This window comes from Mus caroli, unplaced genomic scaffold (assembly GCF_978045245.1).
Source record: "Mus caroli unplaced genomic scaffold, Mus_caroli_1 scaffold_11, whole genome shotgun sequence".
Lineage (NCBI taxonomy): Eukaryota > Metazoa > Chordata > Mammalia > Rodentia > Muridae > Mus > Mus caroli.
The window spans coordinates 32,597,669-32,621,171 of record NW_028227266.1 but is presented as its reverse complement, the minus strand read 5'-3'; the positions used below and the strand labels follow the sequence as shown (position 1 = coordinate 32,621,171).

Here is a 23,503-nt window from a genome sequence, read left to right as displayed (position 1 = left end):
ATCCCCTTAAGAGACCCTAAGAAAGCATCTTGAAGAAAGTTTATAGTTCCTACAGGAAGCTCAAAGAAACGCAGGGCCCATGCTCACAAAATGCATCATCCCAGCAAGTCCTCTGTTCTGGTACTAGTGAGTCCACACCTGTTTGGATAATTTCCTACAATGCAATGGGATTAGCAACCTGAGCCATCTACTGCTATTGCACCCTGAGTGTGCTGGATCTCATTCAATCTCAGAAGCTAAGCAGAGTCATCTCTGGTTAGTATTTAGACGGGACACATGCTGGGCTGAGGGGTATAATAAAAGCGAAGTTCCAAGAATCTCTTCTCCATCTTTATCTTTTCTTCAAGTGCCCAACACTCCCACCCAGTCTTTTAAGTGTTCTTTCTGTGAGCCCACCACAGGTACAGCTTTCCTGATACAGCTTTCAGCCCACTGGACACTAGAACCGGAAGGAGCACCATGTACCTCTGCTGAACTCTGCTGTGTCTTCTGTGGAATCAGAATTGATGTCACTTATGTTGTCCTGGCAGCAAGTATGCTGGGTAGGTATTGGTGCCACACTGTCCTTGACACAATCCTCAGGTAACTGGCCATGGTCAGGAACTGTGGAAGCTGAGCACACAGGCACCTTCATGGCATTGAGGGGCTTCATTTCCAGACCACCCTGAGGATACGAGGCTACCACTGGGACCACAGGAAGGGGACTGTTGGTTTTGGTGAAACACCTGTAGAGTTTAATCCAAGAAACAGAACTGAGTGTTTAGGGGCATCAATGATTAAAATAAGTTTATTTTAAACATGATGAATATTTTATACTCACTAACTCTTAAGAATTATGCTTGAAAAACAACTAATTTCACTCATTAGGACTGGACGTTCTAAGACTCTGGAAACGGCAGTTGTAGTGGACGATGACAGGAAAATGTACCAAAGACAAACCACGTAAGGACAGAACCTTCCATGATGACCCAACCCACCCACTTCCTGCAGCCCACTGGCAGAAAACAACTCCCATTTCATTAATTAGCTCCTAAACACAGCACACAGAAGTGAAACACACCAGCAAGGATTGAGGGAGAGAAAGGAAGGAAAGCTCAGACACATGGCCACATGAGAGATATGGCCTTATGACAGCCAATATAAAAACCCATGAAGTCAGGTGGCACACCGGTTTCTTTTCTCAGTGCTATGACAAAGGCCCTGACAACAGCCACTTAACGAAGGAGAGAGGTCCACTCTAGGTCCAGGTTCAAGAGTATGATGCACCATGAGTGGATGGTTTGGCAACAGGACCGGAGGGAGCTGGGGACATGGCACTTGCAGTCAAGAAGCTTCTCCCTCAAAGCCATGTTCACAGCTGTGCCTCCTACATGACTCTAGTCCCTGTCACCTGGCAGTCAGTATTAGCCCTCAGAGGAGCTTTCCCCCTCAGCCCTGCAGGGGACCGCACAGACTAGCCATTTAGTGGCAAGCACTTTTAAGGTTTTCTTTTTCCATTGTCAAATTAATTTACTGGGAATTTGCCAGTACTGATCACTTCATTTCAAGTCCATTCTACTTTTATTTCCTGCCTCCAGCTTCAGCCTCGGTAATGTCTGTAACTCCACCTCCCAGGTCTTTGGGTTGTCTACTGTCTCTTCCAATGGCTGTCACCATCACCCTGCCCGCTTTCCATTCACATACTGTGCTTTCTCAGCCCTGAAGCTTCTATTTGGATTCCTTTCTTGGCTGAAACATCCACAAGTTCATTTCCTAAGTATTGATTTTCCTGTAAGTCCTTGAACATATTTATAATATCTGGTTAGTGCCACTGTTTGCCAATGGTGATGCTTGGGCCATCTCTGGATCTGCTTTTACTGTCCGGGTGTATCTCTCCAGGACGCACCTTATTCTATTTCCTTGGATGTACAGTAATTCTTTTTCAAACTTGATTTCGCTTTGAATTTTCTGTTTGTTTTACTGTTGGTGAACTCAGTTTTCTGACATGTTCTTTCTTGGTCCCTTACCTCAAGACTGGAGAAGAACTTCAGGTGAAACTCAGACTGCCTTTGAAAGAGTGGCTTCTAGTTTAGTTTCTGCCTGGAACATTGTTAAATTGTCTACATTTTATCATGGACATCTGTTGAACATCAAGTTGGTCCTGTGTTACTGGTAGTTTTTTTTTTTTAACTTTCTAAGATTGGGACTAAAAAAATTTGAAATTGAGGCTCTGTTATGTTTTAATGTAAGGCAGGCCGGACAGGCACCGAGGCGAGCAGTTACATGGTTGAAATAGGCCATTTGAGGGAATGAAGACCAGAATTCTTTATTTCCATCTTTAACACATGGGAGGGCAGGTTTCTGGGACAAAAACAAAATTAGGAAAGGAGTTCGGTTCTGGTGGCTGAAGTCGTTGGCAAGACCAGTTCTGAGCAAGAAGATACAGATGAGTCTGAAAGAGAACCAGACACCTGTCAGTAAATCGAGTCTTTAACTTAAATAAATCCAACTTTTTTTTTTTTTTTTTTGGTTTTTCGAGACAGAGTTTCTCTGTGTAGCCCTGGCTGTCCTGGAACTCACTTTGTAGACCAGGCTGGCCTCGAACTCAGAAATCCGCCTGCCTCTGCCTCCCGAGTGCTGGGATTAAAGGCGTGCGCCACCACCGCCCGGCTAAATCCAACTTTTAATTCAAATAAAAAAATACACTAATTATATAGTTAATGAAATTCAGACATCAGGGATCTAATTTTAACTTTAGATAACTGAGAATAACAAGGTAAAGACAGCAGAGGTCCCATTCCCAGCCCAGCGGAGATCAAGAAGCAAGCCAACAGTTACAACCAAATGTTGGGATATGGAAGGAGGTAAAAGAGACCTGGGGCTTGGTGAAGGGCTAAGGGTGTGAGGTGCTAAGACTTCATAGCTGAAGACCTGGAATTAGTATTAATTATGAAATTGGAGAATTTCAAAAACTCAGAAGTATCTCTGGTCAGGGGAATTAGAATGGCTATTGTGACTTACTGGAAGTATTTCTTAAAATTTAAATTCTAGGCTCCTGGCTCCTTATATTATAGCATAATATCTGTCCTGCTAACAACCACTAAAGGCTAGAAAAATTTTAATTCTAATCTATTCAAGGCATTGGGAGTTACTAAAGTACTTGTGTGGCTAAGGGTGTAGAGAACGTGAACGTGAACCTGACCGTCAGCCTTCAGTTGCTCTTAAGGCACCTGCTCAACTTAGTGCAGATGAAACTCTGCAAGGTCAAGTACTGAGAAGCTAAGAACCTGAGCTGAACTTCTGCAAGGATCAGGGCTAGGAAGACAACACCAGAGTTCAGAGCCTGCCAAGAGAGAAAGGCCCATGAATCACAACATAGTCTTTCCATTGGGACCCTCCAAGGGCTACATCCTAAAAGGAGGACTGAAACAGGAATAGACTGGTCTTAAAAAATTGCGAGAATGTGGTAGTGTGTGGTGTATGCTCAGCTGTCTGTGCAGGTGCACATGGCCTTTTGTACATGCTGAGGCCAGAGGAAGACATCTGGCATCTTCTCTATTACTCTCCACATTCTCTTTTGAGAGAAGGTTTTCTCATTGAATTTGGAGCTAGGCTAGCAGCTAGCAACCACAGCAATCCCCCTGTCTCTAACTTGCATAGTACTGGGATCATAGGTACACTTGAAGCCGTGTCCAGCTTTTTACACGGTTGCTAGGGAATGGGACTAGATCCTTGTACCTGTGTGAAGAGCACTTTACTTGTCGACCCATCTTCCAACCTTTAGACTAGGTTTTTACAAAGCCTAAATGAACCTCAGCATTACATCAGTTCAACCCCAGTTGGGCTTCAAGTAATTTGGCTCTCATCCAGCTGTCTGGCTAAACATAAAAGCAAATCCTTTCTGGAAGAAAACATCTTCTAGAGTTTATACCATTTTACATGAGTACACACACAACGATTCTGCCAAGTATTAAACCAAGAATGGGAGAAAGCAAGCTGAGGATGGAAAGCACTTATTGCTCTTCCAGAGGACCTGAATTCAGCTCCCAGCACCCACATGGTGACTCACAACCACCCATCTTATCAGTTCAGGGGGATCTGACACCTCTTCTGACTTCTGGTAGACAGTGACAATACTGAGGAGGTGAAGGTCTCCAGGCTGAAGGAAAATGAGTAACAGCAGATGGAAGAAAGAAAATGTAGACATGAACAAGTAGCTACAGAGGGTGGGGTAGAAATTCAGAATTGATATTGCCTGCTGATAAGCATCAATTATAAAGCCTTAGAGAATTTTAACTATTTTAGAATAAAAACATACTTTTAAAAAGGCCATAAAGAGATCATTAAAGGAAGAAATGAAGTTAAACTATTCTAAAGTATTTGTATTATATGGGAAGTAGGATGAATTAATTTTCTTTCTCTCTTTCTTCTTTCTCTCTCTCTCTTTCTCTCTCTTTCTCTCTTCCTTCCTCCCTTTCTTTCTTTCCTTCCTTCCTTCTCTTTCTTTCTTTCTTTCTTTCTCTCTCTCTCTCTCTCTCTCTCTCCCTCCCTCCCTCCCTCCCTCCCTCCCTCCCTCCCTCCCTCCCTCCCTCCCTCTCTCTCTCTCTCTCTCTCTTTCTTTCTTTCTTTCTTTCTTTCTTTCTTTCTTTCTTTCTTTCTTTCGTGTGTGTATGTGAGTTTGTGTGTGTGTTTGTTTGCACACATCTGGAAATCAGAAGACAACTTACTAGAGTTGTTTCTCTCTTTCCACCTTATGGATTCTGGGAACTAAACTTGGGTTGCCAGGCAAATACCTTTGCCCCAGAGCCTATCTTGCCAGCTTCTTGTGTGAGTTCTAACACATATCAGACTCTGGTTAAAGTTATGATACCTGGTGCCAAACACATAGTAAACGATTCACAGCAGGACTTAAAAATGTAAAGTAAATTAAAAATGATTAGCATTAAAAATTGGGCTTTTGTATATACCTTTTCTCAAGCAAGTAAGTTCTTACGGAACAGCGTGAGGCTCATTAGTACACGTCTGTTCTCACAGTCCATACCTAATGTGAGGTAAGACACAGATATTAAAGCTCGAGGGCCTGGCACACTTACACTTTTGCTGTTTGTATCACAATGCTAGTTTTTCATCCTTGTTCAACACTGACTTGTGGTTAGATACTTTTTCTAACATCTGTTGTTTTTAGTGTTAGCTGGCTTAAACGTCAATCTCTAGGAGGTCAGCAAGGACTGTCCTCCATGTCACAGAAGCACAGCCAGGCACTGGATCTTGATGGTGCCACACGTGCTAAAGTGAACTTCTGGCTCTTGCTTCCCTTTCTCTGGGAATCTGAAGGTAACGTGAGGTGCTAGGAGCCTGAACTCAGAGGACAAAGAAAGACCAGAAAGAAAAGTTCATGTAAAAGTTTCGAAATTCAGCTGAGGGGAAAATAAAGAGCATACTTGCCAGAATCTGGAAAAGAAAAAAAAAAAAAGCAAGCAGGTCCCTATAAATATAAACATTACAAATAAAATGAACTCATACAGCAACTGTGAAGGAATTTCATCATGTTGAAATAACAAGATGCCAGGGACTCACCAGGCAGAGAGAGGCCTCTTCTTTCCTTCTGGTTTCTCTTGTCTTGTGCTCTTCTTTAATTTAAAGCAAGCTGTAGATGGGATTTCTGAGTGAACTCCAAGGGCTTTTCAACATCATGATTTCTAAAGAACATCTCTCAGAGTGGCACAAAGTTACATCCGCGGGACAGGACTGGGGGCCAGCAAGACAGAAGAGCAAGGGCCAGCTTCTACAGGGACGTCCATTGATATAGGCTAACGTGCCAGGAGCACATATTAAAGACATTTAGAAATGACAGATTCTTGGCAGGAGAAAGTATAACTTCCTGTTAAGTATTCTTTAGTATCTACTTTTCAGGTAGGCAGACACTTCTTTGAACTGTACCTCTCCCACATCCGAGGTCAGAGTAGGATGGATAGTAATATAACTTACATTTGTAAAGTAGCTATGATCCAGATTTCACCATGATAAACCACAATGATTTAAAATTTTCTAGTACATTGAATCTTAACTCAGAATCTGCAATTAACCACTTAGCTAACCAAATGCAAGCAATTGCACCGCCTCCCTGTTAGTATACTTCCAGATGTCTTTGTCAGTAGAAAAACAGCTTGGACTCGGGCTGGGCATGTGGAGATAAAAGCATACAGTCCAGAGAGGGATATGAGCCCTCTTCTGAATGTGATCAGGGGCAGCATGAAGAACCGAGTCTGTTGCTGATAATGCTCTCAGACAGTTTCTAAGGCAATAACCAGAATATCTGTGAATATGTAAATTAAGAGAACAAATCTCCACAGAGTAAGAAAGAACAGAACATGCCTTAAGATTTTTAGAATGCACTTTGCAGTTCACACAACTCAGGACTTCACAGCCTTGGAACGCAGTGCCTGCAGACAGACTGTGGAGTCAATGTTTCTGCAGGGCTGTCACCAGCCTAGGAACTCCTCAATTTCATTCTGTTGACACCAAGTAAACGGAACTCTGAGCATACCATCACATGCATAGTGGGTTATTCTGTAAAGGCTCACATGGCCTAGGACTTGTCTGTTTACAAGACAACCTTTTCACCTATCAGTTTATGAGGCAGAAAAAAATGACATTGAAAGACTCACAAAACTAAAGAAATACTCCGCAACCAGCAATCTGAAGAGCTTGGATGGAATGAAAAGGAGAACTGAAGTTTAAGTTTGCATTTGGGAGACCATGGAGTATTGGTAGTTGATTAAACCTAATTTGGTTACTTCTGTAAATTATGCAGATAAATGTTTTCTTTTTTAAAAGATTTCTTTATTTATTTTATGTATACGAGTACACTGTAGCTGTACAGATGGTTGTGAGCCATCATGTGGTTGCTGGGAATTGGAACTCAGGACCTCTGCTCACTCCAACCCCATTGGCTCCGGGCCCGTTCACTCTGGCTCTGCTCACTCTGGCCCAAAGATTTATTTACACTGTATATAAATACACTGTAGCTGTCTTCAGACACACCAGAAGAGGGTGTCAGATCTCATTATGGATGGTTGTGAGACACCCTGTGGTTGCTGGGATTTGAACTCAGGACCTTCAGAAGAGCAGTCAGTGTTCTTCATTGCTGAGCCATCATCTCTCCAGCTCCACAAATGTTTTCTAAATAAGCTTTTCTCTTCTGGTCATATGCTTGGATATAATTATGCAGAATTATAATGGCTATTCTGATCGGATGTGGAGATGAGTTTTACATATTGTCCCTCTCCCGACATTTTTTTTTCCGTACTGGGGCTTGAACCCAAAACCTCATGGATGCCAGACAAAAATTGTTCCACTAAGTCAGCCAGACCCCCTCTCTCTCTTCATTATCCTTGAAGGGAAGGAGTAAGGATCCATGGGCCACTTGAATATTCAACATTTATTTACACGCACATGCCCTGAAGACTTCTGCAGTAATATCCAGGTGATAATTGTTTAATATTTAGTTCATCTTCGCTGTGTCCTCTGGTCACTGCTAGCTCTCTTATTGGCTGTTCTACTCCTTGATTGTGGGAGCAGATACATTTCTGTACAACAGGACCCTCAGGACCCTCCTCCGTGACCATGATCTTTCTCACTGTCTACACGGCTGGACTCTGTGATGAGCCCAGCATCACGGTGGGACTTCCCTTTAGAAATTAATTTATCAGTTACTTTTACACAAAAGATGGCAGTAAGTTCTGAGAGACAATAAATGATAGATTACATTAATGAACAAGGCAAACAGACCCACAAACAGTTTATAACTTAAAAGCCAAAAGCAATACTCCATGACAACAGGCCCCAGTCTCAATGTTAGAAATAAGAAGTGAATTGGGGGGAGGGGAGTGTGACATATAACCTTTCCAAAAATGATGATATTGAACAGTTAGAGATGTATCAGAGGTTATAAACATTGCTGCTAAAACAAAACAAAAAGACAACAAAACAACAAAAAAGAAAAAAAAACCCAAAAAATAAACAAACACACACACACACACACAACTCCAAACTAAAACCAAACAAAGCATTGCTGCTATATAATTCCCAGCATCAAATCAGAAGGCTCACAACCGCCTGTAACTCCATCTCCTCAAAGTAGACAGATCACCATAGGTGAAAGAAAAGCCAAACCTTGGACTTTGTGCTTTCTTCCATTGGCACTATGAATAGTTCTGAAGTTGCTAAGTGATCAGAAATAAGAGAAGGATTGGGTTAAGAAAAAATAGCCTGTGCAGAGGAGAAGTTTAAGTATGCTAGACAATTAACAACCACCTGGGTCCACCAAACCCTCTCTGGAGACTCCTATTATAACTTAATATCCTCGCTTCATCTCTGCATCCCATTTTCATCTGAGCACATCTGACATGAGCCATGGAAGGGCACTCACTCCCAGGCCGAGAACATACAGACATTTAGGATTATCACTACACAGAACCTTGGCAGCCATCTGTAATATCTGATTTTCTAGGCACTCCCCCCCAGTGGCTTTCTTTCTCTTGATTATCAGCCATTCGGCCTGGACTTCTTTTCCCAGATGAACTATAGATATTTTTCCACGCTGATTTTGACTTCCTGCCCATTTCCAGTCTCCCTAGGACCCTTAAAGTTAATCTCTCATTCTTTCCTGATGGGACCTCCATTCACTCATCTGTGAATTTCATCAGTGTCTTCTCTACCTTCTCTTACAAATTACCAAGACTGATGGCAAATAGACCCAATTTAATGTCAATTCCTTCCCATTAAACTAGCCAAGCAGCTAACAAACCACATTTGATTGCATATCCAGAACTGTACTGTTTTGTCTGAATTGAGGAGAAGAGAAAGACAGAAAGAATTTGATTTATTTGATTACAAGCTGTTTAACTCTTGAAATGTCGAACAGCACAACGTTTTCTCAATTATGTCTTTAGTGGAGGGGATGCTGACCAGCACGGTGGTTTCTCAATTACATTCTTGGTGGAGGGGACTGGCTCCCTGGAGGGCTGCATTAAACAGGCTCTTTCTACAGGCTACTAAAACCCTGAGAAGGTTTTACTTTTCTGTTAAGAGAACACAGGAGACCTGATAGTCATTTACATGCCCTAGGCTGCCCTGGGATGTAACAATTCCCCCTAGACTGCTGGACATGCTGTTCATCGTGCTTGTTCAAGACTTTTTGTTGTTATTGCTGTTTGTTTGTTCATTTGTTTGTTTGGGTCTAGCTGTCTCAACAAAGCCTTGGTTGTCCTGGAACTCACTCTGCAGACCAGACTGGCTTCAAACTCACAGAGATCCCTCCTGCCTCTGTGTCCTGAGTGCTGGGATTAAAGATGTGTGTCACCACATCCTGTCTGTCCCCAGTCTTTTCATAACAGTACTCCACTTCCGTCATTAGAGTTAATCTCAGTCTCCTGAGTTACTGCTAAAACAGAGCGATGAGAAAAGGGATTCATCAGGGGTGAACAACAATTGGTTTCTTAACTCTAAGAAACACATTTGGGTTTTAAACCTGAGAAGACAGAGGAAGTGGAGGAGCAAATTACAGGGCAGGCAAGACGATACAGAAAGATTCTAAGGAAGCCCTGCCCTGTTCTTAGGCTCCCATGGAATAAAAAAGAAAATTCCAGGGCTAACCCCCGAATCATCTCAAACAGCACCAGCAGGGCAAGGGGTGTGTTGTTTCCTAGTTTTCTGTCTCCTATGCTGTCTCCTAGTGAGATGCTTGCACCAGGTGACCCTTTGCCCAGCTTCTTCCACAGTGTCTTATTTATAAAATCTCATACCCACAATGCCTCTCACTTACCTTCTACACTGTGCCTACTGTGTTCTTGAAGGCATAGTTCTAGCTGTCCAGCTGTTTACAGTCTTTGACTAAGCCGCTGTGGATCTGGATGGCTTGGTTCACTATGGCGTGAGCTGCTTAGCTCCCTCGTGACCTCCGGCGGCCATCAGAGCCCAGGGGCAGTGGTGTCAAGTGACAGAAATACTGTCCTGAGGCTGTGAGCTGAGAGATACATTTCTCCACTTCGAGGGGCTATTGTGGATTTAATTCAGAGCTTTGCACACACCAGGCAAGTGACCCACCACTGAGTTTTGTCCCCAGCCCTTTGGGGCTTTTCAAATTTTTATTTCTAAGACAAAGTATCATGACATTGTCCAACCTGGCCTTGAACTCACTCTGTAGTTCAGGCAGGTTTAAACTTAAAATCCTCCTGCCTCAGGTGTGTACTGCAAGGCTTGTCTCCTTTCCTTCTTTAAAACTGTTCCTCTTAGGTGTTTGTCACAGAACTGGTAGGCTGACAGACCAGATATCCATTCTCAATCACAATGTCCACAGCACTGGAAATGGGAATTTAAATGATTCTAGTTTCTGGGAGATGAGGGTAGCTACTCATTAATACAACTCCATGTGTGTTTGTGTGTGTGTGTGTGTGTATCTGTATGTGTGTACATGTGTGTATATGTCTCTCTGTGTGTCTATGTGTGTTCCTTCATCCAGGAAGAACATTAAGCCAGAGAAAAACACAGCTGAAGAGAATTCACCTGTTTCCAGATAGCAGTGAAACAAACTTGAAATGCAGGAAGTTACTAACCTCAAAACCAAAGAAATACAATTACAATTTATAATAAAACCACCGGATTCTACACAGATGTGCATACAAATGGCCAAACTGAAGCTGCCAGCGGTCATTTAAGTTCTCTTAAAGAAACATGATCTATTTTGGATGCTGAGACGGAATCTCATCATAAAGATATTTTATGAAATTTTATATTGTACTGTGATTGGTCTTCCAATACTTGGAACCTTCGCTGTTCAGATGAGGGTGCTAACTCTGAGATCCCGTGTACATGTCCCAAGATTACAGGTTGAAGCAGTGACAAAGCAAAGGACTACTTATTCTCAGACCAAATTACAAGACTCTAATTTGTAAGGAGAGTTGAGGTCTGTGACTACCAGAAGAACCACAAAGGACAACGCAAGACACAAAACCTCTGCCTACCACTGTTCCATTAAACCACCTGATTACCAGCAAGTATGTGAGCCGGCTTCATGAACTTCCTCCCTGTGGTTTTGAGAAAAAAGATCTTGCTAGGTAACTTAAGTTGATCCATGGCAATCTGATCGTCTCAGCCTCTCAAGTACGGATCTACTCGCAAGAGCCACTACACCTAGGTTTACAAGTTATTTCACACGTTTCTTAACGAACTGCGACAGCTCTGAACAAAGCTGCAGCTTTGATATATGAACATTTTCAAAATGAGTGTCACAGAACTGAAATACTCTTAGTACACAAAATAGCCAGCCAGCTCTTGCTAATATATAAGCCTTTACATGGTAAGTCAATAACAAAATGTAGCAATGATTTATTGCTCTGTTCTGAGAATTTCTAAAACAATGTGTTCTTTGTTTTCTGAGACAGGTCTCCGTGCATAGCCCAGGCTTGCTTTCATTCCAGCCCGCTCAGCTTGCCTGCCTTGAAAGGACGGGCTTTAGACTGCATGACTGGCTAGATCCTTCTGACGTCACTAACTCCCAGCGATAACACTTAACTCTTCCTTCATTTAAAAGCTACAGATTGAACCCTTCTGGATAATGCCTGATCCAAATGTCAAGCCACCCTCAGCTTCCTTATGGACTAAGTTTTCAAGTTATAGGATTTCAGCAGTGGGATGGGTTTTTAGGACTATGTAATTCAATATCATCATTATGGAAAAGAACTAAGATTTCTTATGCAACTTCAACAGTCCTTTGGAATTGATACGTACAGAAGTATATGAAAGAGCTTAGAGTCCTCACCCCCACACCATGCTGGCCTTGAACATAGAACTTCCAGCCTCAGATTCCCAAGTAGCTGGGATTACAGGCTTACACTATTAGGCCCAGCTTTTTTTATTTCTATTTTTTAAAAATCAAGATTCTCATCCAGATATCTGCTATAGGAAATACTATTAAAGCTTTGTGCTATTCAGTGTGTCAAAGCTGGTGAATTTTCACTTGCTTGTGTTTGAGACAGGGTCTTACTATGTAAGACCCAGACTGGTCTTGAATTTGTAATTCTCCTGATCACAGCTCCCAAAATTTGAAACTACAGGTTACTAAGATTATAGACATGTGCCACCATGCCTATTTTCTGTTACTTTAAAGTTCCACATGCACACATGTGTATCCATACCCATGTGCACACACACATATACACACATACACACACACACACACATACACACAGAGACACGCAATTTTGTTGTGGTTTTTGTTTTGAGATAGGGTCTCTCTATGTAGCCTGAGTGCCCTAGACTCACTCAGTAGACCAGGCTAGCCTTAACCTCACAGAGATCACCTGCCTATGTCTGCTAAGTACTGGGACTAAGGGCATACACCACCATGGTCCAAGTAAAAAAATCTTAGGTATCTTAAGATTTTAAGGATTAAAGGAGAAAGAAAGAAAGAAAGAAAGAAAGAAAGAAAGAAAGAAAGAAAGAAAGAAAGAGAGAGAGAGAAAGAAAGAAAGAGAGAGAGAGAAAGAAAGGGAGAGAGAAAGAAAGGGAGAGAGAAAGAGAGAGAGAGAAAGAAAGGGAGAGAGAGAGAGAGAGAAAGAGAGAAAGAGCGAGCATAGTCTAGTAGGAATTTTCAGCACTATCATGGGGAAAAACTATCGTATAGATAAGAGATGGTTTTGTTGTGTTTGAACATGATCAACTGCATTTATCCTCATCCCAACACAGTCATGAAAATAAGAAATGGGAAAAGACAAAAACTGTATATAAAGAAGAACCCTGCCCTTAAACAATACTGTGTGAAGAAAGAAAGCTTCAGAAATTGTCACTACATGTCTGAAGAAACCGAGGCACAGAAAGATGACAATTATAGAGCAGGAAAGAACAACATTAACAGTCTTACACCAAGGGTGGTGGAGCTTTGTGTCAGAGGGTAAGTTTAGGAAACCATCGAGGCAGCAGCACAGAATGCATGGGTCACGGAACTGTGGCTGGGCACACACGAACATACCTATTGTTGTTCCGGCAATTCCGACAATTAATGCATTCCAGTGGGTCCATCTGAGGGACGGCTGTGTACACTCCTCCACTCTGGTCAGGACAACATTTGAAAAGAAAGAAAAGAAGAAGCTGAAGAAGCCAGAGACCATGTGCCAAATAATCACAGACACATATCAATAACAAGTGAGTCCATGGTTTGTTGTCACACACTGCCTGAGCAATGCAATGGATACTACTTATTCACTAGTGAGCCCCACACAATGTTACACTATACCCCTAAAGCTGAACTGCTACATTCTTCCAGGTGCCTCTGTGTTGGAAAAAGCAACTAAATGGAGGGAGGTTAGTCACTTCCTTTTAGTATTTCAAATTTATGCCTTAAAACATATTATACATCGTAAGCGCCCACTTATGTTTTCTTTTCTAACAGTCATGGAAAAAGCTTATGTGATGCCCGTTAGAGAGACAGGGTGTAAAGTTTGTTTGAATGATGTCACAAAATCAACCCATCTTCGTTTTCCTGTAATTATTTCGATTGGGTCTGTTCACTTGACTGCACTGTTTTAAAACGTCATGTCTTTCCAGATGGAGTAGACTCTCAGCCAGCAATGACTTAGAGGGAATATTAATATTCCCATGTTGCTTTTGGCGGAGAATGCTCAGCAATTAAAGAAAATGCCCAGATTAACACATACCTCATTGTAAAATGTTCACTTGACATACAGAATGGCAAACAGGAAGTTACAGACTGGCTGGCCTTAGATTCAGGGCTCTGCTTTCTGAAGAGAAACAGCAGAGCTGAATTTGAAGGGGGCAGGGGGTGGCATTATCTCAGTGCACCCAAAACCTCAAGCAGGCCTTCAGGTTAGAAACAGTTCAGGCTATTGCTTTTGCTAGAAGACTTTCCATTTCATTTATCTTGTAACAAAAGCCAGAACCTAAGCAAACCAAGACTAGAAACTTCTTTTTATAACTCTGATCCACCTAACAACAGGAATGATTAGAAAAACAGAAAGACTATCCCTAGACTACATTCAGTACATGTGGGCAAACTCCAGCAGTTCAGAAAAATGCTGTCATTTATAAGAATTGCTGAATTTGTTAAAGTCAAATCAGTGATTTTCATGATGACTAGTAAGATTTTAATTTCTTTATTTTTTTCCCTTTGAGAAAAGTAAGAAAATGGAAAGTTTTGAAACACAGCTGACAACTTCTAAACCTGTCACCTAATGGGGCAGCTATGCTCTAAGTGGCAAGTCAGTTCGTGTGGGCAGCATCCCCTTGGGTTCCTTCCTCTCTTAGAAACAGTGCACACTATTCCAGTCGAATGCTCTCTCCATCAGCTTCCTTGACTGAGGCTAGGTGTGCACTAGGAACGGTGACAAAGCCATTTAGGAAGTCTGAACATAAGCCATAAGTTGCTCCATAAAATAATGGAATTATTATCTTTTGGTAATGATACACTTTGTAACAAATGTTCCTTAACGTTTTGTTTTGTAAATCTAATATTTCAATATCTTTACTAACTTAAAGATGAAAAGAAAAAAAAACAAACAAAAACCAACCCTTAACTTTTTCAGACGTAGCTAATATCTTTGTAATCAGAGTAAAAACTAAACCAATGATTAACTTGAGCCACTGAACAAATTATTTGATTAAAAGGTAATATGGATGCCCAGGCAGAGGATATAATGAATCAACCTTCCTACTGCATAAACCCTATATGTAGCATTATTTAAACTATGCCAGTCATTCTAGTCCCTTCACAAAAAAACAGTGTTACATGTCTCAGAAATAAGGAAGTTTCAAGGGCTTGCAACAGAACTCTCGTGGCTGAAGAATATTAATATTCTAAATGTAAAAAGCTTATAAGTTATAGGGTTTTAAAAAATACTGGACAAAACCAACACACTCATGATGGGTCAGGAGTCATAAGCTGGCAGCCTGCAGAGATCTTTGGCATGGTCTTCATAGGCTGAGGGTGACTTAGCAGTAAAATGCTTGCCTACTATGGGAGAAGCCCCAGGTCCCATCTCCAGCACAGAAGAAAACAGAATCTGAGTTCTATCCTAGCATCTGATTTTCCCCTACATTTACAAGTGTTTTAAAAGATCAAGAAGTTTAGCAGCACCAGGGCCTGCACTGTGCATGACAACAGCAGGTACCAATCTGGAACTTCTTCCTCACTGGGGAGCAGCAGCTACCCGGTCCTTCCTCAGGAGCATCTCGGTGTGCTGCAGTCCACTCCTCCATTTGCCAGGCCTAACAGTATTGAGTTCTTAAACTCAGCTCCAAGTAATTAAAATGTGAACCATCTGGCTTGGTCTTTGCTCAGCCATAGTTCCATTTTGTCTCAAGAATAGCTCTCAGTGTGTTCTTGCCTGCATTCCACTTTGTGGTAAATAATTTTAAGCTAGAAAAAGCTGACAGTAGTCAGGTATTATTGATGACTGAAAGCCGATGAAGACTACTCTGGATTGGGAGCTGCTAGCGACACATAGCATGCCTACACGCATGACTCAGGGGTGTCTCTAGTAGTGAAAGAAGTCAGGCCTGCTCACTAGTCCTTGCACCCTGCCAGACTGGGACCCAGACAAGCAATCATTTATATTGAGATCTCTTACATTCACTAGATGGTGAGGATGCTCAAACTCCATACATGCCCTGGTCAGGGAGTTTGTGTGTGCAGAATAAAGGCCTCCATTTATGTTTCCACTCAGGGTCCCGTTGACTCCACTGGGGCCTTTATGGTGCAGATGAGAACAGCCATTGCTGAGGGTGCCTTTGCTGAGGAAGCCTCCGTGAACACTCCCATTGATCCGGGCTGCTCCTGAAAGAGTGGTATACTCTACCATCTGCCCATTAATCTCTGACCCCTGGTAGAGATATCCTGGAGGATCATATTCTGTTAAAAAGAACAAACAAATCCAGAAGGAAAAGCAAAGTCAGACACTGAAGGAAGAATCTTCCCGCTGAAAACTTGTATTCATGAAATCACTAAGAAACTACAAGCAAGGCTAAACTAAAACACGCTGCACTGTTCCCACAAAGCTTTGGATAAAGTTGCTGCGGCTTTTTCTTTACAGTGAGGAGTAGCTTGGAATGCTGAGTTAACTCAGACTCTGCTAACCAGGGAGTAATCACTCCCAAGGGAACAGACTGTGCCGGGGCAAATCCTCCAAGCAAGGAGTGCTTAGCTTAGACTCCTACACACTTCAAGAGCTCAAATCAACTGTCAGAATCATGAGGAGGAAGTGCCAACATTTGGGCTGGAGAGATGGCTCAGCAGTTAAGAGCACTGCTGCCCTTCCAGAGGTCCTGAGTTCAATTCCCAGCAACCACATGGTGGCTCACAACCATCTGTTATGGGATCTGATGCCCTCTTCTGTCATGCAGGCATACATGCAAATAGAATACTTATACACATAAATAAATAAATCTTTTTTTTTTTAAACTAACATTTTAAACAGCAGGAAGCAGTGCTTTTAGGTAAAAACAGCATGACATGTGCCCATTTGCTGGCTCTTCTGTAGCATCTCCTGTCATCTTGCATGCCAAGGGTGTGAGGTACCAAAGGCAGTATGCAGCCTCAGGGTTGTTTGGGTCCGGCAGTTACAGAGGCAGGACCGAGTTATCTCTGCTCACGACACACAATGACAGTAACTTAGAAAAGTCTTCACTACCTTCCTTTTCATCAAGCCATTTCTGTTTCCTGTTGACTAGACTTGCACCAGCCTGAAGACATTTCTACCATGGATTCCAGAGCTGATGATCAAGGACTGAGCCTCCTTGGTGGTCCAACAAAGCCAGGCTTTCCCAGCACCAACACAGCTATTTACTTGGAGACCTGCTTAGCTTTGGCTTTGGTGTTTATTTCTATTGGGCAATTTAATTTGATGCTCCACAGGCTTTGGCTGCCAGCATGAATGGTTCTAAAGTCACCTCCCCTGAGTGGAGAGCATCTAACAGCTTTCATTCCATGGCACAAATATATGAGAGTGTTAGGAATCAATATTTATTCTGACAATATTTTTTCTACCCATCTTTAGAAAAATACAAGGAAATGCTTATAAGTGACTCACTCTGTATGGCGCTCTGTTGGCGACTCTTCCACAGACACAGCGCAATGAAAACCATAAGAATGAGGACCATAACCCCGAGCACACAGCCAACGATGAGGTACAACATATCGCTGCTCCTGGCGGGGCTGGCTGCAGGCCCCACGTTCCCTGCGTTTCCCGAGGAACTGGGAGGGGTACTCAACTCTTTCACAGGATACTCGGAAGCTCCAGGAACACGTTTCACTGCATGGAATATTTTTTTAAAAAATTAAGTTAGAGTGGATACAGAGCTTACGAAATAGACTCTCTGAAGGAGGTCTGGCTAGGAATGCAAGTCTGTCTGTTTAGACTCCTTACAGAGACGATCTGACCACCAATGAGTCACAGAGAAGGATCCAAATGTGAAATTCTGATCTGCCAAAGTTTTTGGTCCACAAATTTTTGAGAAATTCTAAGAGCCAAGAAACATACAAATTGGTTTGACCTAAACAGCTGTATGATGATCTGCTGAACTGTACTCTCAGAGACTCCCAGGGTTGAAATAAAATACTTCAACTTATGGACAGAAAAATAAAAAACAAACAAACAGACAAACAAAAAACCAAACACAAATAAAAACCCTTATTCTATGTGATATATTTTCCTCTTAATAAGACTTAGAATTATTGTCTTATTCTTCCACCATGTAAAACAGGAATTCTCAACATTAAACAATTAGCTTTGAACTACCATAGTATCTACATGTAGGTGATTCTGTAGGAGGAGGACCAGCAGTCTTAATGAATCTGGACGCCTGAGATCTTTCAAACACTGGACCACCAAACAGACAGCATACACCAGCTGATATGAGGTCCCTAACACACATACTGTAGAGGCCTTCCAGGTCTGTGCTCATTCAGAGATGAAGCACCTAACCCTCAAAAGACTGGAGGCCCCAGGGAGTTTAGAGGTCAGATGGGGTGGGGTGGGGAGGAGGTGTGGGATGTGGAACAGTCGGAGGGTGGATGGGGAGGGGTGGGGAATGGAATATGGAGTGTAAAAAATGAATTACAAATTAAATTAAATTTTTAAAAAATACATGTGTCCTATAAGCATCCTCAATAAAACCACAGTCCTCCTAGCTACTTGATGGGCACTCTGGGCAACTGTGATCACAAATGCTATCACAAAAGCCATAAGTGTGATCCAAATCCCATTCTCCCATCTGTGAGTCCCATGATTTTATGCTCTAAATGTCACAGTAAAATCCCACTCTGTCGTAAGCAGACTATGGTGGCTGACAGCCCATCCTCGGGAGGCAGGATCCTTCTGAGCTTGACTGCTCCAACACTTTCCCCCTGCCCCCACCCCATGAACCACACAGCAGAGATCCATCTGAAGGCTGTAACTGAGTCCTGTGTTTGTTTGGCTGTTTCCAAACCCAGGTGGGAGGATAACCATCATGCTAACAGCATCAGGAAGTGGGACTGGTGATTAGGTCATAAGGGCTTTATCCCCACTGACAGATCAATGCCGTTATTACAAGAGTGGACTGGTCATATGAAAGCGGGTTTGAATTTGGACTATTCTGGTTTGGTCTCACTCCTTTGTTCTTCCACCACACAGCATTTGGAGGTCCTTGCCAGACTGTTGGCACTATGCTTTGACTTCCCAGCCTCCAGTCAATACATTTCTACTGGCTGTAAACTGCAGCTGATAACAAGGTAAGCTGTTCTGAACACCACTGTATGACTAGAAAACACATAATATTGTTTTAGACCCTTCCTCTTTGCAGTGCCGGGGATGGAACGCACCTTTCTACATGCTAAGCAGATGCCTTCTCTCAGAGCTGCAACCCTACACCAGATTTGTTTCCTATTGTGCCTAGCAAGATTTACGAGAGAGAGAGAGAGAGTGTGTGTGTGTGTGTGTGTGTGTGTTTGTGTGTGTGCCCCTAAAATGCCCTTAAAAGCCAAAAGACAGTGTTGGATTCTCTGGCACTGGAGTTACAGCACGTGTGAACCACCCTACATAGCTACTGGGAACCAACTGCTGTGCTCTGCAAAAACAGCTAGCTCTCCAGCCCTGACTGGTAAGAGTTTTAATGTTCCTGGTAAAGAGATGACATAGTTCATTATGCTGAGTATCACAGCACTCTAGAAACAAGCAAGACATCCTACTGAATCCAGTCCAGTGTCTGCTTCACAGAGATATCCATGGATATGTTAGCCATATGAAAGTTGAGATCAGGTCCAGGTGAACAGATGTTTTATGTGGATTTAACGGGAGACTTTTTCAGCAGAAAGACACATGGTTGAAACTTTATGAGAGTGAAGTAAGCCTGGTTTTGCAATTCAACCTCAAGTATTTGTTCCCTTGTTTTTTACTCATTTCCTTATTTTCAAATAAAAATAATTGTAGCAGACACTGATGGCTACCCTGAATACTCAACAACTCCCTTCTTCCGTGCTACCTAAGCCTTCTTTAAAAGATCCTCCTTAAGGTCTGAAGATGTAGGATCTCACAAAGCCCTGGGTTTGAGTGTCAGCACCATGAACTGAGCATGATGCTGCAAGCCTATAGTCTTAGCATTTAGGTAAGAGGATTGCAAGTTCAAGGTTATGTAGTCAGTGCAAGGCTAGTCTGGCATATATAAGACCCAGTGTAAGATGATGATGATGATGGAAGAAGAGGAGGAGAAGGAGGAGAGGAGGAGGAGGAGGAACTTAGAAATAGGCATTGCCAGATCTCAGCATTTCTACATGACTACATGTAAAGCCAGATCTGCTCACTATAAGCAGTGCTACACCCAGGAGAAGACAACGAGGAAAGAGAAGACAGAGAATGTCCTAAATGACCTCAGAGCTGGTTCTCTACTTCTCACTAAGCATTGGGACAACAGAGATCCCCAGCAGGGACTTTCGTGTTACCGATAGTTGAGAAAAGCCTCAAGGTGATATACAGACTTTCAGTTCTGCTTTATAAACATCCAGGAGCTATTTCTCTATTCTTATGTGTGTGTTCTCCTTTTATAGGTATGCTGTGTGTGTAGGTAGAGTTTAGAGTGAGAATTTAGAATCTGTGACTGCTACCTTAAACTTAAACGAAATACAGCACATACTTAAAGATGTAGTGAGTACAACTATTTGTCATTCAAGAAACCGATTTAAGCAGATTGCTGTGCTGGTAGCTTGGTCCCCAGTGTGGTCATGTTAAGAGGTGGTGAGACCTTAAAAAGGCAGAGAGACTAGAGGCGAGTCCAGGATCCCTGACTCAAAAGAAACTGCTGAGGTTCTAGTTAGTTCTCCTGAGAGAGCTGTTATCAAAGACCAAGTCTGGCCCCTGTCTGGCCTTTTGGGCTTTCTGGCAGCTGATCACTCCCTCTTACATGCACTCCTATCATGGTGATGTCACTTGTCACAGGTCTTCACAGAGCTGAACTGACACTAGCTAGCATCGTGCCCTTGACATGGAGAGCTGAGAGCTAGCTCATCCCCCTCTCCTTACAAAGTTCCCAGCCTCAGACATGAATTATCAGAATTGTAACACATGTGTGGTGCTTCTTAATTTTCTATAGTTCTATTAATACTGCAATTTTCATAGAAAGTAGCTAGCAAATATGTCTACTCACTTCTTAGAGAGCAGAAAAAAAGAAGTGACTTACATACAGTCACATGGGAAGTAATAGGCACCACTAATGTTCATGGAGACATGTTTTTAGATAAATGCTCTAGCCGACACCATGGACTTCTATAGGGTACATGCATATGTAAGTTCATGCATCTAGGAATTCATCCAGAGCAGAACTCTCCACATAGAAACAGGTGATCTAGAGTTTGGAATTCTAGTAACTGGCCAGGGAGAGATACCAGCCTCCATGCGTCTCCTACCTTTAGTCTCGCAGATCATCACGTTGCTGAACTCACTCTCCCCTCCTTCATTAAAGCACTGCATCTTAATGTCATAGGAGGTCTCTGGCTGCAGGTGACCAATGGTGTGCCACTGCTTTGAACCTAGAGAAGAGAAACGAGAGACTAGCTGTAGATATTACACAGCCTGCATGACATCAATTTGGGATTTTCAGAATGAGATTTATAGAATCCCTTGCCATTTCATACAGCTTGTGAACCAAAAAAAAAAAAAATGTACTCCACGTTACTGCATCATGGATGAATAGCGTTTCTACTAAGTGGCATGTAAAGAAGGTGAAAAGGAGGTGAAGACATAAACTTAATTAAAGGGTATCTGTGAATTGGTAGCCATGCTGGTTTTATTAGAAATTAGTGTCATAGAGGAAAAACATCTCAAAGCCTCATTTCAGCCCAGCAAGTCCGGTCACTATGCCCGTCCGCTAAAAAAGCCATGGTACAAATGACAGCAGGCAGTGCGTGGTGCTGAGGAGGCAAGCAGCTGCAGGAAAGGCTTTCCCAGAACTCTCTTCCACGCCACCAACACATCCCAGGCTGACAGTCAAACACCTTAATAAAGGTCTGAGCATCCCACAGAAGGCAAACTGCAGTGCGAACCCTCAGCTGCCGCTCCTGAGGCCACGTTTCTTCTGAGTCGGGGTCTCAGAACCACACAAGTGTCTCCACTATTAGGATTCTGTTATCTGTGGCATGCAGCCAAGGTTTCATTTAGAAACACTCCCAAACCGAGCACTCCAGTGTAAATCACCCTCCGTTTTCACTTTCATGGATCTGTGACAAAGTTTCATAAACAGGGACACTTTTGCCAGATTTAATTAACTCTTCAAGTATTCTTAATCCCTTTTAGAAAAATGACTCTTCAGACTGTCTCCAGTGTTTCCTAGAAATCCAAGCATGCCACCAACTGATTTAAGAATTAATTAAAGGGAAAGAAAAAACAAAAAACCACACCACATGCATAAGTCAAATCTGCTTGGCTGTCAGGACCAGTATCACAGGCTCCTTTCTAATTCAACACAGACAAAAACATTTCAGCCCCTTTCCAAGTCGTTAGCATAGAAAACCCTCGTTCACACAGACTCCCACCTTACAGGAGAGAGAATCCGATTGTCTAAGATCGAGCGTCTCTCAGGAGGTGTAGGGTTGGGTTCAAGACTTTATGTATATACTTATACATACATGCTTGTGTGTGTGTGTGTGCGTGTGCGTGCTTCTAAAGAGACCTCCCCTCTGTGTGTGCGTGTGTGTGTGTGTGCTTGTAAAGAGACCTCCCCTCTGTGTGTGTGTGTGTACTTATAAAGAGAACTCCCCTCTGTGTGTGTGTGTGTACTTGTAAAGAGACCTCCCCTCTGTGTGTGTGTGTATATACTTGTAAAGAGACCTCCCCTCTGTGTGTGTGTGTATATACTTGTAAAGAGACCTCCCCTCTGTGTGTGTGTGTGTACTTATAAAGAGAACTCCCCTCTGTGTGTATGTGTGTGTGTGTGTGTGTGTATATATATATATATATATATATATATATATATATATATATACTTGTAAAGAGACTTCCCCTCTGTCCCAACTTGTTTTTGGTTTTGTTTTGGTTGGTTGGTTGGTTTGTTGGTTGGTTTTTCTTTCATTAAAGAACTGGTTGAAGCTAGAATGGGCCTATTTCTAAAATGCAAAACCATCCCATAGGACTACTTCTTAACCCTACCTTTTGGGCTTTCCTGGTGCTACACTCCATCCACAAATATCTCCATTAGACCCAAAGAACTAGTTAGATTTCAGAGACCCAGTAACAATGGGGTTAAGCTTCTGACTTGTTTTTAGGAGAAAACAGTTACAATCTACACCTTCTTAGATTTATATTTTATTGTTGCGTCCAATCTTTCCAACAGCTAACACTATAGGTTGGTAAAGGGAAGGGATGTTTATATTTGATGAGTGAGGCAGCTATGTCCACTAATGGGTCTAAGCCCCATCAGTGAGTGTACACCCTCTGCAGAGCTTCCCCCTTAGAACTGCACAGCAGGGTGAGCTTTATACACTGATGTCTGTGGAACTCCACTTAACAAGATAAAAATACTCCACAGAAAAACACTGTCAGGCTGAGAACATTTGTAGTTATCTAAATGTGGCAAAGAATTAGAAGATCAGCCAGCTATGAAATATAAGTGTTCTTATTGTAGTCTTTATAATGGACTCACTAAAGTGGGGGGGGGGGGCTAAGTTTTGGTTAACACACACATAAGTATCCAAATCTTTTAAGAAAATTTTAGGTACATATTTTAAAGAAGTATTTTGTTCCTGGTTTTGGAAGAATAAACCAATAGCTCCAACTGCCACACAAAGAATTTCGAAATGAAAATAAGCAATAAGCAAATTACACAGCACAGCGGATCCCACTTAAACATCTAACTGCTCAGTGTGCTACATTTATAAACAAGCTTGCTGAGAACTAAGAGAGACTCCCATCCATGAGCACCGCTAAACATGATGTGCTGTTAAATGCTCTTCTAGTCCCAGGCTCACATTCCTATCACAGAGGTT

The 23,503-nt window shown here is 42.3% G+C and overlaps 1 protein-coding gene across 4 annotated transcripts in view; it reads right to left on the bottom strand.

The window, feature by feature from the left end:
- Positions 1–23,503, bottom strand: part of Cdon (cell adhesion associated, oncogene regulated) — a 96,211-nt gene that overhangs the window by 4,629 nt on the left and 68,079 nt on the right. For 2 of the 4 annotated variants that reach the window (XM_085844519.1, XM_029481843.2), the window contains exons 15-19: positions 20,930–21,052; positions 17,082–17,303; positions 15,624–15,904; positions 13,010–13,089; positions 466–725 (exon numbers count right to left, since the gene is read on the bottom strand). In XM_085844519.1, the coding sequence (XP_085700645.1) occupies positions 466–725; positions 13,010–13,089; positions 15,624–15,904; positions 17,082–17,303; positions 20,930–21,052 (966 nt within the window). Of the gene's footprint in view, positions 1–465; positions 726–2,006; positions 2,432–5,486; positions 5,790–13,009; positions 13,090–15,623; positions 15,905–17,081; positions 17,304–20,929; positions 21,053–23,503 lie in introns of those variants that run through there. The other 2 variants (XR_015048922.1, XM_085844520.1) reach the window with 2 other exon arrangements.